This window comes from Halyomorpha halys, unplaced genomic scaffold (genome assembly GCF_000696795.3).
Source record: "Halyomorpha halys isolate HHAL.00 unplaced genomic scaffold, Hhal_1.1 Scaffold488.1, whole genome shotgun sequence".
Classification (NCBI taxonomy): Eukaryota; Metazoa; Arthropoda; class Insecta; order Hemiptera; family Pentatomidae; genus Halyomorpha; species Halyomorpha halys.
Window position 1 is genome coordinate 95,097 of NW_027112716.1, and position 17,132 is coordinate 112,228.

The 17,132-nt window shown below is 29.1% G+C and overlaps 1 protein-coding gene across 3 annotated transcripts in view; it reads left to right on the forward strand.

Annotated features, from left to right (window-relative positions):
• LOC106683488 (uncharacterized) overlaps positions 1–17,132 on the forward strand; it is an 84,416-nt gene that overhangs the window by 48,590 nt on the left and 18,694 nt on the right. For all 3 annotated transcript variants that reach the window (XM_067050511.1, XM_014424988.3, XM_067050512.1), the window contains exon 2: positions 8,582–8,651. In XM_067050511.1, coding sequence (XP_066906612.1) covers positions 8,582–8,651 — 70 coding nt within the window. The remainder of the gene's footprint in view (positions 1–8,581; positions 8,652–17,132) is intronic.

Here is a 17,132-nt window from a genome sequence, read left to right on the forward strand (position 1 = left end):
TATATACTGCACGCTGGCAATGGTTTATTTTTCGTGGTTATTTCCCTCATAGCTTATTTAGTAATACTGACATCACGTCCTGAACCTACTCCAAACACTACCCTAAAGTTGATAGGCGTTTTGTATAACTCGTAACAATGTTTAAGATTGGAAAGGGCAATATTTTTCCTACTGTTAAATTGTATTGCTTCTTGAGTAATTTCTTCTTTGCACCAATATATGAAAAAAAACCACTAAAGTTACAGGTACAGTACTAGCATACACATTGTTTACTCTCTGATCATAAGCGTTTATACAAAACAACCGTCTTCTCATATGAAAAGATGGGTTCATACGCCTTCAAAAAAGTTAATTCATTTTAGCGCAGAGATTTTCTAGTATTTTTTAAAAATTAAATTAAATTTGTAGTGCGAACCAAACTTTCATGAATTATAATAAGATATAGATAGTTGACCGTACATTGATAAGTGGAGAAAAGATGATCGGGGGGGGGGGGGAGTGCAGTCATCAAAAATTCAAATTTTTCATTTATTTGTAATTTCCTTTTTTTATTATTATTTAATTTTTATGTGTTCATCTTGAAAGCTTTAACGAAAATTTGATAGTCAATAATCTGTATAATACATTGGGTATTTGTGTTTCATGAGTCTCTGTAAAGGAGGAATATTAGATGAATGAGAAGTAGATAGAATTTAAAGTATACAGTTAGGAGGTGAAGGAAAAAATAAAAGAGCAAATTGATAAAGGAAGATATGATAATAATGTAATAATTCAGGAAAAAAAATTATGTAGCATAAAAAAAAAAGTGTTGCATGTAGTCATGGTGGAAAAAATATAATTGCTTTATTAGTCATTTACATTAAGATTTATATTTTATTTTCACTTTTTAATCACTTATATTAGTTATATATATATACACGTGTAACCTCTTTCTTACTTTTTTTAAAAATTAAGTTATACATTATTGTTTTAAAAATATTAAAATTTTGTTCAGAATAGGTTAAGTATTTCACGCTAAATTGATAACGTATCATAAGTTAAGGTGAGTTTGACAAAAAGGGTTATTAATGCTTCGTGCTTAGGGAGTTGCCTCGCGTGCAGTGTCTAGTTGCGATCATAAGTGAAGCAGGCACGAAAGGCCTTATATCTACTGCTAACTTAACAGGTTCGTACCTCGATAAGCTAACTTGCTAATAAACTTCGTCCTATGTCTAAACATCTTTGTTTTTTTGTTTTTTTTATTTTGAACTGCTGCAAAACAATGGTGCGTTACATTTTTAAAAAAAATAAATGTATATGCATTTATGAGTTGTTTGCACCTATACTTTTTCAGTCCATGATCATCAAAAGTGTTACTGAAGTGAAAATCCCACAATTTTATGCCAAAATTCTAAAAATCACTTAATTTAGAAATATTGATTTTACCGGTTTCTTGTTTTTACTAAGCTTTGTTTATACTTTCTTTTTTTAAAAATAGTTTACACCTTATGATCTAAATATATGCGATATTATTTTAGGAAGTTGAGAATAACTTGGGAAAGGGGTGTAACTTAAAACTAGAAAGGATGTGGCAGGTATACATGAATAAATTAAATAATACAATGAAATAATAATAAACTTAATCTAACAAGGAACAAAGAAATGAGATATAACTTTTTTTTTTTATTACCATGTTATCTTTATTAAAGAAATAAAAAATCTTCAAAATTATTTTCATAGAGAAAATCAGAAATATTTTTTAAAAAATTAAGAAATAATATTGGTCTACTTTTTGTACGAGAGGAGCGGTAAAATTCTGTGCCGAATCTGTAAATTGGGTAGATACCGACAAAGCAATGACAGTTGTGGTTATGTTTCTAAGTGATCAGGTGTACCGCAGGGTGACACGATAGATAAACGCATTAGTGTGTTTAAATCATTAATTTTTTTTTCTGAAATAGATAGTTGATTTGTATAAGTAGGATTTAATATAATTTCGTTCTTATTTAATAATAAAAAATGATTTTTATGTTTTAAGTTACCCATTCTATTTTGTTGTAAATATTATTTTTATATGTATTAATATATACTGTCCTGTGCTAAGGTTAGCAAGTCTAGGATGAAATCTTACAGGTCGAATAGTGTCATGTTCTTTTTTAATATAAGACAATCCTCAGCGAAGGAGATGTTTGCCTATTCATATTAACTGACCTCTCGGAAACATTCCTAATATGATCATATCCATACTAAAATATATATGCTAATTTCATAGTAATAATTAATATAATGAAACATACATAAATCTAGATGAAAAAACTAAAAGAGAAAAGAAAATTATTTATATGTATTCAATCGATAATGGTAATTAACATTAATTGATATGACAAAGATGTAAATAAATCAAATTAGTTATATGTATTCGTACATATCTGTTTTCTTAAGGTATCATATATTTCTTGAATATGAGTGCTCTTATCGTTTAATAAAATTGACAATGGTATGGTAATCCGCTGTTAATCAAATGCCTGTAGCCTGTCAGTATTTGTTTAACAGTTAATGGTACCTTACAAATTTACATGTTGCTCTAGATGTCCCTTACAGCAAGTATTCTTGGGTTAGTCGAGAACGTCCAATTCGTTGTCTATTTGTATTGTCATTAGTCAATAAAAGTCTATCTAGTCTAAAAATCCAAGGAGTCAGATGGCTGGAGCAATGATGCAGCTTTTGCCGCTTAGTTGTATCATCGTCTTAAGTCACTCTGTACTGTCGGCTACTTCAGCTTGATTTGATTATATCCTTTGGCCCATTCTTCGTTTCCTTTATATTGCAGTCGATTATATTATGAATGAACAGCGAAGCTAGCACCTTAGGATTTTCATAATTCTGTAAATGCTCCGTTCATGCTTGTTCATAATTCTTGTCTATCAGAAGAAACTTAAGTGTCGCGTCTTGTCTACGTAAGGCACATAGTAAATAATGAAACTTTTCAATATTCGTCAGAGTGGATTCATGATGGATCAGTCAAGTGAATGTATCATGTAAGTTGATCCATTTGATCAGTCGCCGTGGAATACTTGTCGGGGGTCTGGGGGAAGTAAGTCCATGTAGAAGTAGTGAGCTCGGTGGTATAGAAAAGCGCCTTACCAATACTTAAAGTATTTTATGTGTATATATAGTTGACCGTAAAACTTAATTATAAGAAGATGGCCAGGATTTAGGTCAAAAAATAACAAATAGATTTTAACTATTTAATGTCCGACGTTTCGCCCAACTTTGTAGGGCTTCATCACGGCTGTTCAAAGCAATAGGTTAAACAGTATATATATATATATTGTCGAAGGGTTGTTAGGGAAGCTAGATAATCTGAAATTCGTCCAACAAAATCATAATTAAACGATTTTTGTTTACAATAAGTGTCAGAAAATTCGTGCAGAGAACTGCCACATTCACAGGCTAATATTCTGGTCCGCAAATTCCTAGGTTTTTGTATCCTATTAAGTTCTTGCTTACCATATAAATAGTGGTTGACATTCTAGATGTATATTGTTTTGAAGGGGTCTCACTTCACGTGTTGCATTGGGCCTCGGCTATTAGTGTAATGGACTCTCTTCGTTGAGATTGTGGTTGTCAACATCAATGGTTGAGTGTTCGTGTGCTGCTGGGTAGAGTCCTCCTAATGATTGTACCTCTGTTTTAGGTAGATGAGGAACCTAAGACGACATGTGTGGAGTGGGTTTGCTTTATGAATCAACAAATTTATGGATTTTCATACGAAGTCTTAAAGTAAGGAAAGTCACTGATGCTATCTGCAGATTCCGACTAAACGGAAGCGACTGATATTATTCTTAGACACGACTCCACACACTTGTTTAAAAGAGAGATTTCACATATTTATCCCATTTACAGGGAGACAACATCCGAGCTATTGGGTCCAGTTTGGCTCTCAAGCGGTGTTACTATTTTGATCACTTTGTTTCTTTGTCGTGTTTCGCTACTACTGTTACTAATATTTTTGATTGTGGTAATATCATGTCTTGAAAATTTTTAATATCTTCTAATAAAATTCCTAATCTTAACATTTGTATTTTTCAGCAGCATTAATTCTTTTCATATTAATTTCACTCTCTTTTCTGGTTTTTACTTCGTTGTATTCTGAGTTCCTGTAGATCGAGGATGGCTAACGTTTTTTTTATGTACTCCGCTTCTGTCCCCCATTAGGTTCCTCTGGTTAATGCAAGTCCCCGTTGATTAAAGTTACCCAACGGTTTTACCTGTACTCCCCATCTTTAAAATTTCTTTTCCACCAATCTCCTCCAATGTTTTGCAGAACAAAAAATATTTAATGACAAAACTATGGCTAAATAAGCAGCAGAGTTGTCCTAGTTAAAACTTTTATCTACTAACGGTTCATTAAAAAAAAAAAAATGATCCCATTACAAATAAAGTTTTTTTAATGATGTTCATGTAGTTCTAATTGCGGAATTTATATAATAAGATGGTCCCAAGTGGTGTATGGTTATTTTTATATTGCTTTAATATTTTTATTAATCATGTATATATAAATTTTACTTAAATGTTTAATAGCCAAATGGTGAATGTACCAAAGTCAAGGCAAAAAATTTAAATAAAAATATCAAAAACTTTTGTGTACATGTTCTGATTCCAAAAAAGCCTAAATTAATTTCTACGAAATTATTATATTTCCCTTTGATCTAAAGATCCCGTGGATACTTTTAATGTATCTGAGCTTTTATTAATTGAATTTTATTATAATCTAACATAAAATGAATTTGATTAAGGTTTAATTACATTAAGGCAATACTGAAAAATAAAATTGTTTCTTCATGTACATGCTGTTTCGTCATTCGTCGTTTTACAGGCTAAACTCTAATTACTGTGGATTTGATAACGTGGAGGTGTGAATTATAAAAAAACCAATGTGCTAGAAAATTAAACCAAATGTTAATGATGAAGATGTTCTGTTAATTACTTATGATAAATTTATTTTGAAATTTTATACAAATATTTTGCTTTTTTATATATGATGGAAAATATCTCCCTTATTTTTTTATGGATAGTGATTCTTACATTTTTTGTTATAGTTTTTTAGTGTTCAATGAAATTCTAAACCCGAATTCTCTCTTTTCTTTTTGATTTCATACAATTTACAAATATAATTAGTCCCTAACTGCATTAACTTATCGTATTTATTATTAAATAATTCAAAACACTATCCAAATTATAGTCTCAAAACTTTTATTTCTTTTACACGTCCAACGTTTCGGCCAATTCGGCCATCTTCAGGGACAATCTACTACAAAAAGTTTCCATTATATGTATGATCCTACAACCAATTTAAATATTTAACATTATTATTTATAATTTACCTTATCTCAATTCACTATGAAACATATAATTTAACCATTCCAAAAACTTCATACAGGCTATTCTGCCCAGGTCAAAACATTTATATCTAATAAGTCAAATATCCATTAAAAACCACAGTCAAAATTATTTCTCTTTAAACACTATTAATACACTTTTCTTGTATTTATATTGTTGTAATATTATTGTTGTTTTTGGAATGGTTAAATTATATGTTTCATAGTGAATTGAGGTAAGGTAAATTATAAATAATAATGTTAAATATTTAAATTGGTTGTAGGATCATACATATAATGGAAACTTTTTGTAGTAGATTGTCCCTGAAGATGGCCGAAACGTTGGACGTGTAAAAGAAATAAAAGTTTTGAGACTATAATTTGGATAGTGTTTCGAATTATTTAATAAAAAATTGCCAGTCTCAAGAAAGAATTTTAAGATTATAAATAAATTATCGTATTTAATTAATTCGTAATTAAGGTTTTTTAATTATGTATTGCTTCGGAATTAAAGTGAATTATGAAAATTTTAAATAAATTACATGTTTTTCATCATTTCATTTTATTTCTTACGGTTTTAGTGTCTTGGTTATCCGATTACACCATTGGACACGTTACACATCAAGGGTATAGCAACATGTAAAACATCATGTAACGATGAGTATGTTATATGATGTGTAATGTATTTGTAATATATGATAATGAGATTGATTATTTGTAGTTCGTTTTTCTTAAATTACTACGTGTAAGCATTCGTCGATGCTACATACTACATAATCTTCCTTTTGCTTACAAGTTGCCTCTTTAGAATTACACGTTTAGAATCCAGTACCAAGTTTTGCTTAATTTCAGTTCTGTTTACAGATGTTTTAAATCGATTATTTTTTACTCTCACAATCAGATTTAGGTTCCATTTTTTACGCTTTAGAACATGCCATATAATTGTAGCAATATCTATTTGGATAAGTAGAAGTAGTTTCAACTTAGAAATCTATTTGGATAGAAGCAATAGTTTCAACTATTCCTTAATATCCAACGGCTCAACCCTTACTGCTGTTCTTCATCTGGTTTATGATAAAAAGATACAGATAATATAAAACTGATGTGTGTTTAAGCCTAACATGTAAATAAAGCAAAAAATGCTGATATAAAGTATAAAGATACATCTAATTAAAAAAATGACATGAAAAATAAATCAATAATATATTAACTAACTTTGTTATGCGTTACGTTTTTTACATTACATTTTAAAATGCCTTTTGAATATTATTGATATCTTCTTTTATATCCATATTTTTTGTAACTTGGCGTGTAGTTTTGATTTCAAAAGTAATGAAAAAAAAAATTACTGTTCTTTAATAAGTTAATAATCCTTGATTGTTCAGACCAAGTTTCTGGATAAATTACTAGTAGTACAAGAGCCGGGAAGAAAAAGGCAGTTATTTCACCCCAATTTTTGATTACATTAATGAAAACTATGTATAATTACTAGTCAAAATTGATGAGTCTGCCAAGTGTAGGTAGGGGGAATAAAAAATGGCGGCTGTTTCAAAACCTTAAAAACCATTAATTTTTCAGTCGGAGGTCTATATCTTAAAAACCACCAACAACACTAGAAAATCTAACAGAACATTATTTAAAGAAGAGTAAATTTGCTAAAATATTAGCCCTAAAAGAGTTGTTTACGTCCAGAACTATTGGTATAGATATAGCTTTTTAAAAAGCAAAATTTCTTAAAAATCTACTGAAAGATTAGTAGTTAGTTAATTTATTTTGAAAAATCTATATCTCAGGAACTATGTGACGTACAGATGTCTTTTAGCACTCAAATTGAAGCTAGTTTAATGGACTATAAAGACGTTTATGTCCTTTACCTTCGTAGGAATAGTAGTTTTCATGATATTTGCTAAAACAAATTGATTTATAGTTGTTCCAACAATAAGTTTGATTTATGAAAAACTTCATTTTAGAAATCATTGAACGTACAGATGTCTGCCAGCGCTCAAATTAAATTGACTACAAAATGAACTCACAAATTGTTAATTTCTAGTGGTTCGTATAAAAAGTTGGATTTTTGAACTTATATCTCTAGATTCATAAGACGCACATATGTCTGCCAACACTCAAAATAAAGGAAATTTAATTTTCTATAATGTAGTTTATGATACTTATCTTCGTAGGTGTAGTAGCTTTTATGATATTTACATTTCAATATAAATTTGGCAAATGAAAATTTTAAAACTCTTTAATTTTTAATTTTGAAAAACAGCTATAAATCAATTTATTTTAGCAAATTTCATGTAAACTATTACTCCTACGAAGATAAACATCGTAAACTACTTTATAGCTCATTAAATTAGTTTTAATTTGAGTACTAATAGACATCTGTGCGTCAAATGGTTTTTGAGATATAGATTTATTTTTTAATACAATTTCACTAACTACTGATCTTTTAGTACGTCCCATACAATATTTTTATGAACTGTTGGTTTTTAAAAAGCTATATCTCGAAAACTATGTAACGTAAATAACTCTATTAGGGCTCATATTTTAGCAAATTTACTCTTATTTAAATGACGGTCTCTTAAGGTTTCTTGTGTTGTTCCTACTTTTTAAGATATAGAGCTCCGAATAAAAAATTAGTTTTTTTTTATCGCTTTGAAACAGCCACCATTTTTTATTCCCTCTATCTATACTTGGCAGACTCATCAATTTTGACTATTAATTATACATAGTTTTCATTAAAGTATCAAGAATTGGGGTGAGATAACTGCCTTTTCTCTCTTCTTGGGCTCTTGTACTATAAGGATTCCAGGTTAGTCGTTTGTAGTTTGGCAAATTTCAACTTGTCTTTTTACAGTGATTGCTTTGAATTATTGATTTTACCTTTTGATTAAACTTTTAAATTTATTTTCCTGAAACATTTTTAAAAATGGAGTATTATAAACACAAGGTGTAAGAAAATTTTTAGGTCTCACATATAACATAATTATTTCTATGTACGATGTTGAATTAAAAATTAAAATTTCTATGTTAAGATATTAAATTTGAAACCTAATGTTTACATTCGGAGCGACGATCTATCCAAAAGTGTTTCATCATAACTTACTCCTATAATAAGAAAAATACATTGCATTGTAATTAATGAATTTTAGTAATATAGTTGCTACTCTTATTTTTTTCTATTTTTGGTTGCCATATTAATTTATTTATTGTTGCAGCTTGTGTATCGATCTAGAACAATCAGATGTAGAGAGCTGCGGCAATGACATAGAAGAAACAAAAGAGGAAGTGAGATTTAATGTTTAAATTTAATATAAATAATAAAGATAAATTTAGAAATAAAAGAAGTGAGATTCAACCTCAATTTTAGATTAAGTTATTTTATAGTAATTTAATTGACTATTTTTAGTATAAAATGTAAATGGTGTTAACATAAATAACTAACTTCTTTATATTTTTCTCCAAATTAGTATATTTTCCAAAAATATAGATATATATATATTTTTTATACTTATATAATTTCTTATCCTTCTTATTTAAAATTTAATTATCCGAAAACATAGCTAAATTTTCCAAATATTATAATTTGCATTGTCACACATATTAATGTTATTCTTTAGTTTATTTGCCAAGTTTTATTTTTCAACGGCACCAATTTATGATTTTATTTTTTCAATCTTTTAATTTTTATTAATTTTACGTTAATGATGTATTCTTTAGTTTCAGACCGCCCGTCAGTTATCGCTTTATATATAACTATATTTAGAATAGATAGGGCTGTCTGCAACATCGTGAAGAATATTTTATTAATGTAATAGATGAAGTAAGAATATAACACATAACCCATTCATTATTAAGAAGCTACATCAGCTTGTCCCAGTCATTCCTGTTGGCCAAGCGTCTAATGGATATTCCGTCTTTTCTTTATTTTGACTTTGTTTATACATTATATCTTCTTCTAATATATAAGCTAGAAAGGACTACAAATATATATATTTATTTTTTTTAAACATAATTTTAATTTAACCATTATATACATTATTTTGTTAGTAAAAAATTGTAAATAACAAAAAATAGTTTGTGAAGAGTATTGAATTTATCATTTATTGTTATTATTCTTAAACATGAAGTATTACTCCAATTTAGTATTTAAATGTATTATTTTTATTGTTACTAAACTTTTAGGTAGGAAAGTAAATTCTATTTTATTTTTTGTAAACCTTTTTACATGGCACCTGTTATAATTTACCTGCATAACAAGACAATATTTATTATTTGTTAAAAACTACGTAGTTATGTTGATGATGATTGTATAATCTTATACAATCATCACTGTCGGGATTTCGAAAATCCAATCAACAATTGACCACTTGGTAAAATCGGAAACAGAAGCACAGTATGCTTTTATTAACGGGCAACAAATGATAGCTGTTTACTTTGATATGCTGAAAGCGTTTGACAATATAAATCATTTCATTATTTTACAGAAGCGGAATCACTGGACAAATGGGGATTTTATGGTACGAATCGGATGTGAAAATTCTAGGGAAAAGGGCCGATTAATGGAGTAACCTCAGGGATCTGTCCTCAGCCCCACTCTATTTTCTCTGGCTGTGAATCAATTAGGATTCAATTTGCCTTGGGGAGTAATACCACATTTGTTCGCCGACAATCTACCAATCTATTATCGATCAGGCAGTATTCAAGATATTCACCTTAAACAACAAGATGCAATAAATAGGATAAAAAACTGTCAATATTCAATTTGCCTTAGATAAGACAAGATGCGTCCACTTCAGTAGGAAACGAAATACACCTCAGTCACCATTTCTAGGAAACTCCCTATTACCATAGATATATATATATATGGTATTTAGACCTTACATTCGATTAAAGACTAACCTGGAAATACCAAAATCTGTACTAAAAACTAACTTAACACTGAACATTATCAGCCTATTAAGCCCGTACCTCATAGGGTGCCGATACAACTAGCCTTCTTAAACTTTATCCGGTATTAATACGCTCAAAAATCGACTACGGTTTATTCATCCACTGCTCGGCTCGTTCCCAAGTGCTTGCTGAACTGGATACAGTGCATCACGCTGGAATCCGAATCGCGACTGGAGCATTTCGAACAAGCCCCATTCTAAGCTTATGCGCTGAATCCGGACTATCGCCACTTTTGTTCAGAAGATCTAAATTAGCCATAAACTAGAGTCGAAATTATATTCACAGACAAATACATATATTTTTAGTTCAAAATTTTCCATTCCTTTTCGACAAAAACAAAATTCAACTCTTAAAAAAATATCAGAATCCTTTATAATCTATACAGACGGATCAATTCGGTCTTCGTGACTAATGACTCAACATGCAAAATTGAACTTCACAAACTATGTAACGTATTCACTGCCGAACTCAATGCAACAGCAGTAGAACTTCACACTTCTGTTTGTCTTTGAACCGCAACAACATTACGATAATTACAGACTCATTAGGCACGTTAAAAGGTTAAATTCCATTTATCCAGAGCATCCGAAAATATCCTGTATCCATCTTTACTTAAACATTCTATACAATATGGGTGTCAGTTACATTTATATGGGTTCTAAGTCATGTAGGAATCGCAGTGAATGAACTAGCCGATCACGCTGCAAGACAAGCACTCGCGCTTCCGAAACGGGGTAAAACAATTTTAACACCATTACAAATAAGCAAACCCCTTGAGAAGGAAATCAAAGATAAATGGCTATCTTTGTGAGATGAAAGCTCAAGGAGTAAACTGAAAATTATGAAAAAGGATGTCAAGCTCTGGGGTACCTCCAGCCACAAATACCGTAGAGACCAGGGTAAGAATAGGTCACACAAGGCTCAACCACTCTTATCTTATTTTAAAAAACTCCTCCGAACTGCCAGTTTTACAACAACAATTTGACAATTAGTCATATTTTCGAAGAATGCCTATATTTCACATCACACTTCAATAGCTCAGGATTAAACCCAAATATTTCAAAAGCCTCAGAGACGATGATAAAACAGTTGAATTAGTGTTTCAGTTTTTAAAATCAAAAGGTTTACTGACAGAAATATAACATTGAACAGAAAAAAATAATAATAAAAAAACCGATAAATAAAATTGTAGGTAAATAAATAATAATCAAATAAAAATAAACAAATATAAGCAAAATTAAATAAGGTATAAATGGCGTTGATGACCAAATAAACAAAAACAAAAAAACTTTGCAGTTATTTGATAAACCATAATTGGTCCGTAATTCATAAAAGAAGAGAAAACATGACTATCTTTTTATTTTTTTAATCACTTCATATTAATGTTTTGTTAAAATTCCAAATTTTTGTTTTGTGAAGTGTTATCAAGTGTATCGTTGATACCCTTTAGAGTTTTGCTAAATGTTTTGTTACTAGAAACTAAAATAAACTTTACTATTTACTAAATTGGTTTTCCAATTTATTAAGACATTTCATACATAAGTAGGGATATAGTGCGGAAAGTTACTATGTTCATTATGTTACTATCTGAAAATTCTGTATCATGCTTCTATTGTCACAGTTGTTTGTATTGTATTGTCTCTTATGACAGTTTTTTTTTAGTTTCCAGTTACAAAACCGTCAGTACAATTGTAAAGGGTGTCAACGATGCCTGTAATTATCTGAATATTTAACATTCGCAAACTAGGAGGCGTTAAACACATTCAATTTGTGCACTAAATGGGCAGGAGAATTCGTATTCATATTCATTGAATTTATTTTTTTAAAGTTATTCATTAAAACGTCATCTTATTTTTTCTTTGTATCCGTACCGTTATGAATACTCCTTGCATATCAAGTGGTTCACAATTCCCAAAGGATTCGATTTGTCAAGATAAGTAAGTAGTTTTAATTTCCCACGAACAAAAAAAAAAGAGGCGATAAAGTCATGGACAAGAAACAAAAAAAATATTAATTCACAAATATTTTCGATTAAGCACAAATGTATTACGGAATTGGAAAGTTATTAAAACATAAAATTAATGATAAACTTGTAAATTGCCGTATAAACATCTAATTTTAGGTGATTTAATCTGGTTTTATTGCTTCCTGAAAATTTTTCTCTTCTCCTAGAATTTTTAATGGTATCGTATCATATTTTTTTTAATACGTTTTAATGAATGTCTCCTATGTTGTCACTAAACCGTTTAATGAACAGAAAATAAATTTCACATCTTAAACGTTAAGATAATCTTCAAGTTGATAAAGTACATAAATCATTTCTTTAAAAAAAAATTAGTTTTTACCTAAAACAGCTAATGAAGTACTCTTAAACAATTTTTTTTCCGGTTTTAAAATTTAATATTAATAAAAATATTGTTCAATATATATAAACTTTTGTTTTTTTAAGGTCGCTTTTTAAAGAGCTTTTTCGTTTTAATAAAGACGAATTGTTTCTAATCTTGAATGTTTATAATATTTTTTAAAGTCTGGTTGCTACTATCCCATTTTTTCAAAAAGGATATGCGATGTGTTTCTACTACTGTGCTACTTTTTGCTAATCCATTATAGATTTATTTCAAAAAATTAAATAACATTCCTATTGTCCCTGGGCATATATGTTACAACTAATCACCAAATTAACACATACTTTTTAAAGATTTTTTTTTTTTTCGATTTTACATATTAATATAAATATCATCAATAATTGATCTTTATTATATTTTAAATAATCTGTATCTTATTTTATTTCAGGAACGTTATGGGTTTTTTTCTTTTAAGTTTATTTTTTACAATAATATATAAGGCATTTCATATGTAATAAGTAACTTAGAAATATGAGTTATATGAAGGTTTACTCCAAAACAAAACATTATCTATTGTAAATATTAATACTATTTAAAGAAGACCCCCACAAACATTTAGTGGCAAATATATAAAACAGTATGCTCTCCGTTCCCAAAGGAGTCAGAATTGTTACATTGATGAGTAAACAGGCTACTCAGGGCAATGGCATTTTGCTCATAGTCCATGAGTGAGTAGTTTTTTGCCACACCCAGGCAGAGGAACAGAACCAGGATCAGAGAGAAGTGCATAATAAAATAAGTCTTCAAGATCAATCAAAACCTCAACACAGATCAACCCCCAAATAAAATTTTATATCTTTATGATTTTATATAACCTCATTTAAATCAATAATTAAAACTAAATACTATTCTAGCTAATAACATTGTAAATAAAATACTTTACATTGTAAATAAATACTTTCGGTCAAGCCGCGTATAATCAATTTTTGTATAAATCATTCAAGAATAAAGGCTAATATCGATATTTCACTTTGTTCATTTTCTTTTAAATCCATCATATACAGTCTAATCCAAAACCTGTATTATAAATATCTACAATTTCAAATTTTAGTTTTCACCAGATTGCAGGGATTGGACAAATACTGAAGAAATAAAAACGTTCATTAAGAACAAAAACAAACCAAACAAAAAAAAAAAACAACAACCATTTTGTTGGAAATTTCGTTTATTTTGATTTGTTATCAAATGCCATCCAATATTTTGGTATTTATTATTTGAAGCATTTTGGTACTTTATTTTCTTTACTTTAATTTCTGTCATAAATATATGAATATTTGAAAATGGTGTAACTCCCTGGAAAATCTCTGTAATATATAAAAGTTTACTTCGAACATAAATGAAAGAATAGGCATTTAGATCTAACTGGCTCTTACGGGGTTAAGCAATTCCATTTCGCCTTGTGTTTCAGTCTCGCGGGCTGAGATTGAAGGCGTACTAACTTTCCGTATAAAGTTTAATTCAAGGTTTTGCGCCAAAAATATTACTCCATGATAAAAATCATTTTGTACGAAAAAAAATAATGGTTTTTATTTTACATATATATTATAATCTCCATATTCTAAAATATTATACTTGACCGTGTTGGCATTAGGTTGAAAAATAAACAACGTTTTAATGGAAAAACAAAAAAAAGCAGCATTTTTTTCATGAAATTCTAATTGTTTTCAAATTTAATATCTTTATTTTTAGGTAATTAAGTTATGATATAATTATTTTTAAATTTAACTACCCTTAATATACTAATAAAAATCTGCAATAAATTTCTTTATAGATACAAGAAACGAATTATATTATTTTCATAATTGCGGCCTGTAATATTCTTAGTACCAAGCAATTCAATCATAATTGATTTATTTGTCTTTTATGATTATTATCAATTATCACATGTCATTACCATTAATATCCCAATCGAAATCCACATTAAAATAAATAACGTTTAAAGACAATAGCTTAGTAACATCTTGATCAAATTAATTGAGGGATATAGAACGTGATAGAATAGTGATTTCCATTTGTATATTATTAAATAAGGAAACTTCTAAATTTCTATCATAGTTTGGAAGAAAAAATAAGCATAATATAATAAGCAATATTCTAAAGAAAGATTTTATTTAATTTATTTTCATAATTTTTATCTTATTTATTTCTCTACTCGTGACCTTCCGTACTATATTATAAGTCACCAATATCAATAATTATTATATATTAAAGCCACCTCAAATCGACTATGTCTTTTTGTTGGAAGGCTTTTAAATAAACAAAAAACAAACTGCCTCGGATTAAACATTTATTTGGTATTTTAAAAACTGAAACTAAATTAAACAAAATTTGACTAATAATGAATACAATTAAAAATAAAGGGGTCTCTCAGATGAAAATAAAATAAACTAATTTACAAATAAACAAATAAATATATATAAATCAAATACTAGTTGACACAAGCTGCTCCAATCCGATAGGTCCGAGGAAGAATGCTGCCGAGATGTTTAGGTTAGGTTTAGGCTTAGACGCTATCATGCCCACTAATTAGCCGGAACTGATATTAAAGTCGAAACACAGAAAAGGTCTGGTTTCGAACTGTAATGACTAAAACACTAAAAAACTATTAAACTATAAGGGCAGACAGGGCTGCTTAGACGCTATCATGGCTACTAATTAGCCGGAACTGCTCTAAAAAACTAAGATGGTCGGTCCGTTGCTAGTTGACGCCTTAGCAACAATTATCAGCCCCTAACTACTGTATTACTCATTATAACACACAAATATAATTACACATTTTTCTTTTTAAATACTAATAAAACTCAAATACTATTTACTAGGTAATTATATATTATGGCGTTAACAATTATAAGTAATCTAATTATACCTAATATGACAAATACTTATAATTTTTGAAAGGTGAAGAATTATATACACAAATTAAACTTACATGATTAATGATAACTAAAATAAAAACCACCCGTAGCACAGTTGTTTGGACCCAGTCTTACCAATTTGAGATCACTGGCGGTGCTGGTTCGAATCCTGCCTGGGGCGTTGACTTTTTTCGTCGAGCAGTAATCCGTCAAAATAAAAAACTACTCCAACCATGGTTAGGCAGTATAGGACTCTATTGGGAGTCTTGCCAAAAAAAAAGTTAAGCTAGTTTTTCCTAATAAATTAAAATGAATAGTCTTTATTGTTGTGCTGTTGATCTCATCAAATGATTATACATTGATTTTTAAGTAAACTAACACCATGACGTCAGGGAAAAATGAATAATTAATGTTGCACATTGGGGTTTAATTTGGATTGAAAGTTTTAAATATGGGTTTTCTGATTGCTTAAACATTTTTCAGTTAGTAGGGTGTGGTTATATCCTGTTGTTTCTTTCTTGTTTTGAAAATTTCAATTTAACAAGTTGCATGGACTGCTTTGGCAAAACTTAAATCATAATTTACTTACGTATTATGGCTACTTTTTTTTTTTTTTCTCTTCGTATTTTCACTTCATTCTAAGATCTCACCTGAGTTTTATTATGGAATTTGACTCGGTTTTACTGTTTGATTTGCGATTTGGTTTCCCACTCGTCCTAGTCCACTATTGGTTTAGCTTTTTTAGAGTTCAACAGAAATGCAGAAATACTAATTTCGTGGAATATCAAGAAGGTGGAATCATGAAAAAATTACTTCAAAACTTACATTAAATGATCTGAATAAGCATACATTTAGCAATCCTATATATTTTAGAATGTTTAAATAAAAAAAAAATTTCGTCTTACATTTAATATCTTGTTAAAGTCTATATAGCAAGTATTTCTGCGAATATTCTTAAAGATGTACAGCGACTAATGTACTCCTTTTTACATATTTAACTCCTTCGTTTTTATTACATAATTTTTTTTTCTTTGTCATTGTGTATCCCACCGACACACATATTTTTTATCTGTCAAATTAAGTGTAGCAAAATAAAACTTGTGTTTATAAACAATTGTAACAATAAACTTCTGAAAAGCATTTAATAATTTATTTAAATTTTTTTTATTTCCTGATGTCAACACATTGAGGTTATTTTCGTTGTTTGAGGCTAATTAATATTTAGAAAACCTAAATTATTATTACAAACTAATAAAGGAAGATGTTCTTAATGACGATCAAAAATGGTTTCTTGAAATTGTACAAAAACTGTTCATTGTGCACTAACGTTTTGCCCACTTTTTATTTCATCATTCGTGCTCTGGTATAACAAGGAAGCAGAAAAGTTTTCTTCACCTGTTTACTTGCCAGACGAGAGTCCTGTGAAGACCTTTAAGGTTAGGTGAAACTTTGGTGTAGAAGAGGTTTTGTATTATTATTTTATTGTGTAATACTACATGTTGTCATATGTTTACAGACAATGGTAATAGAGATCAGATAGCACAATCACAATATTT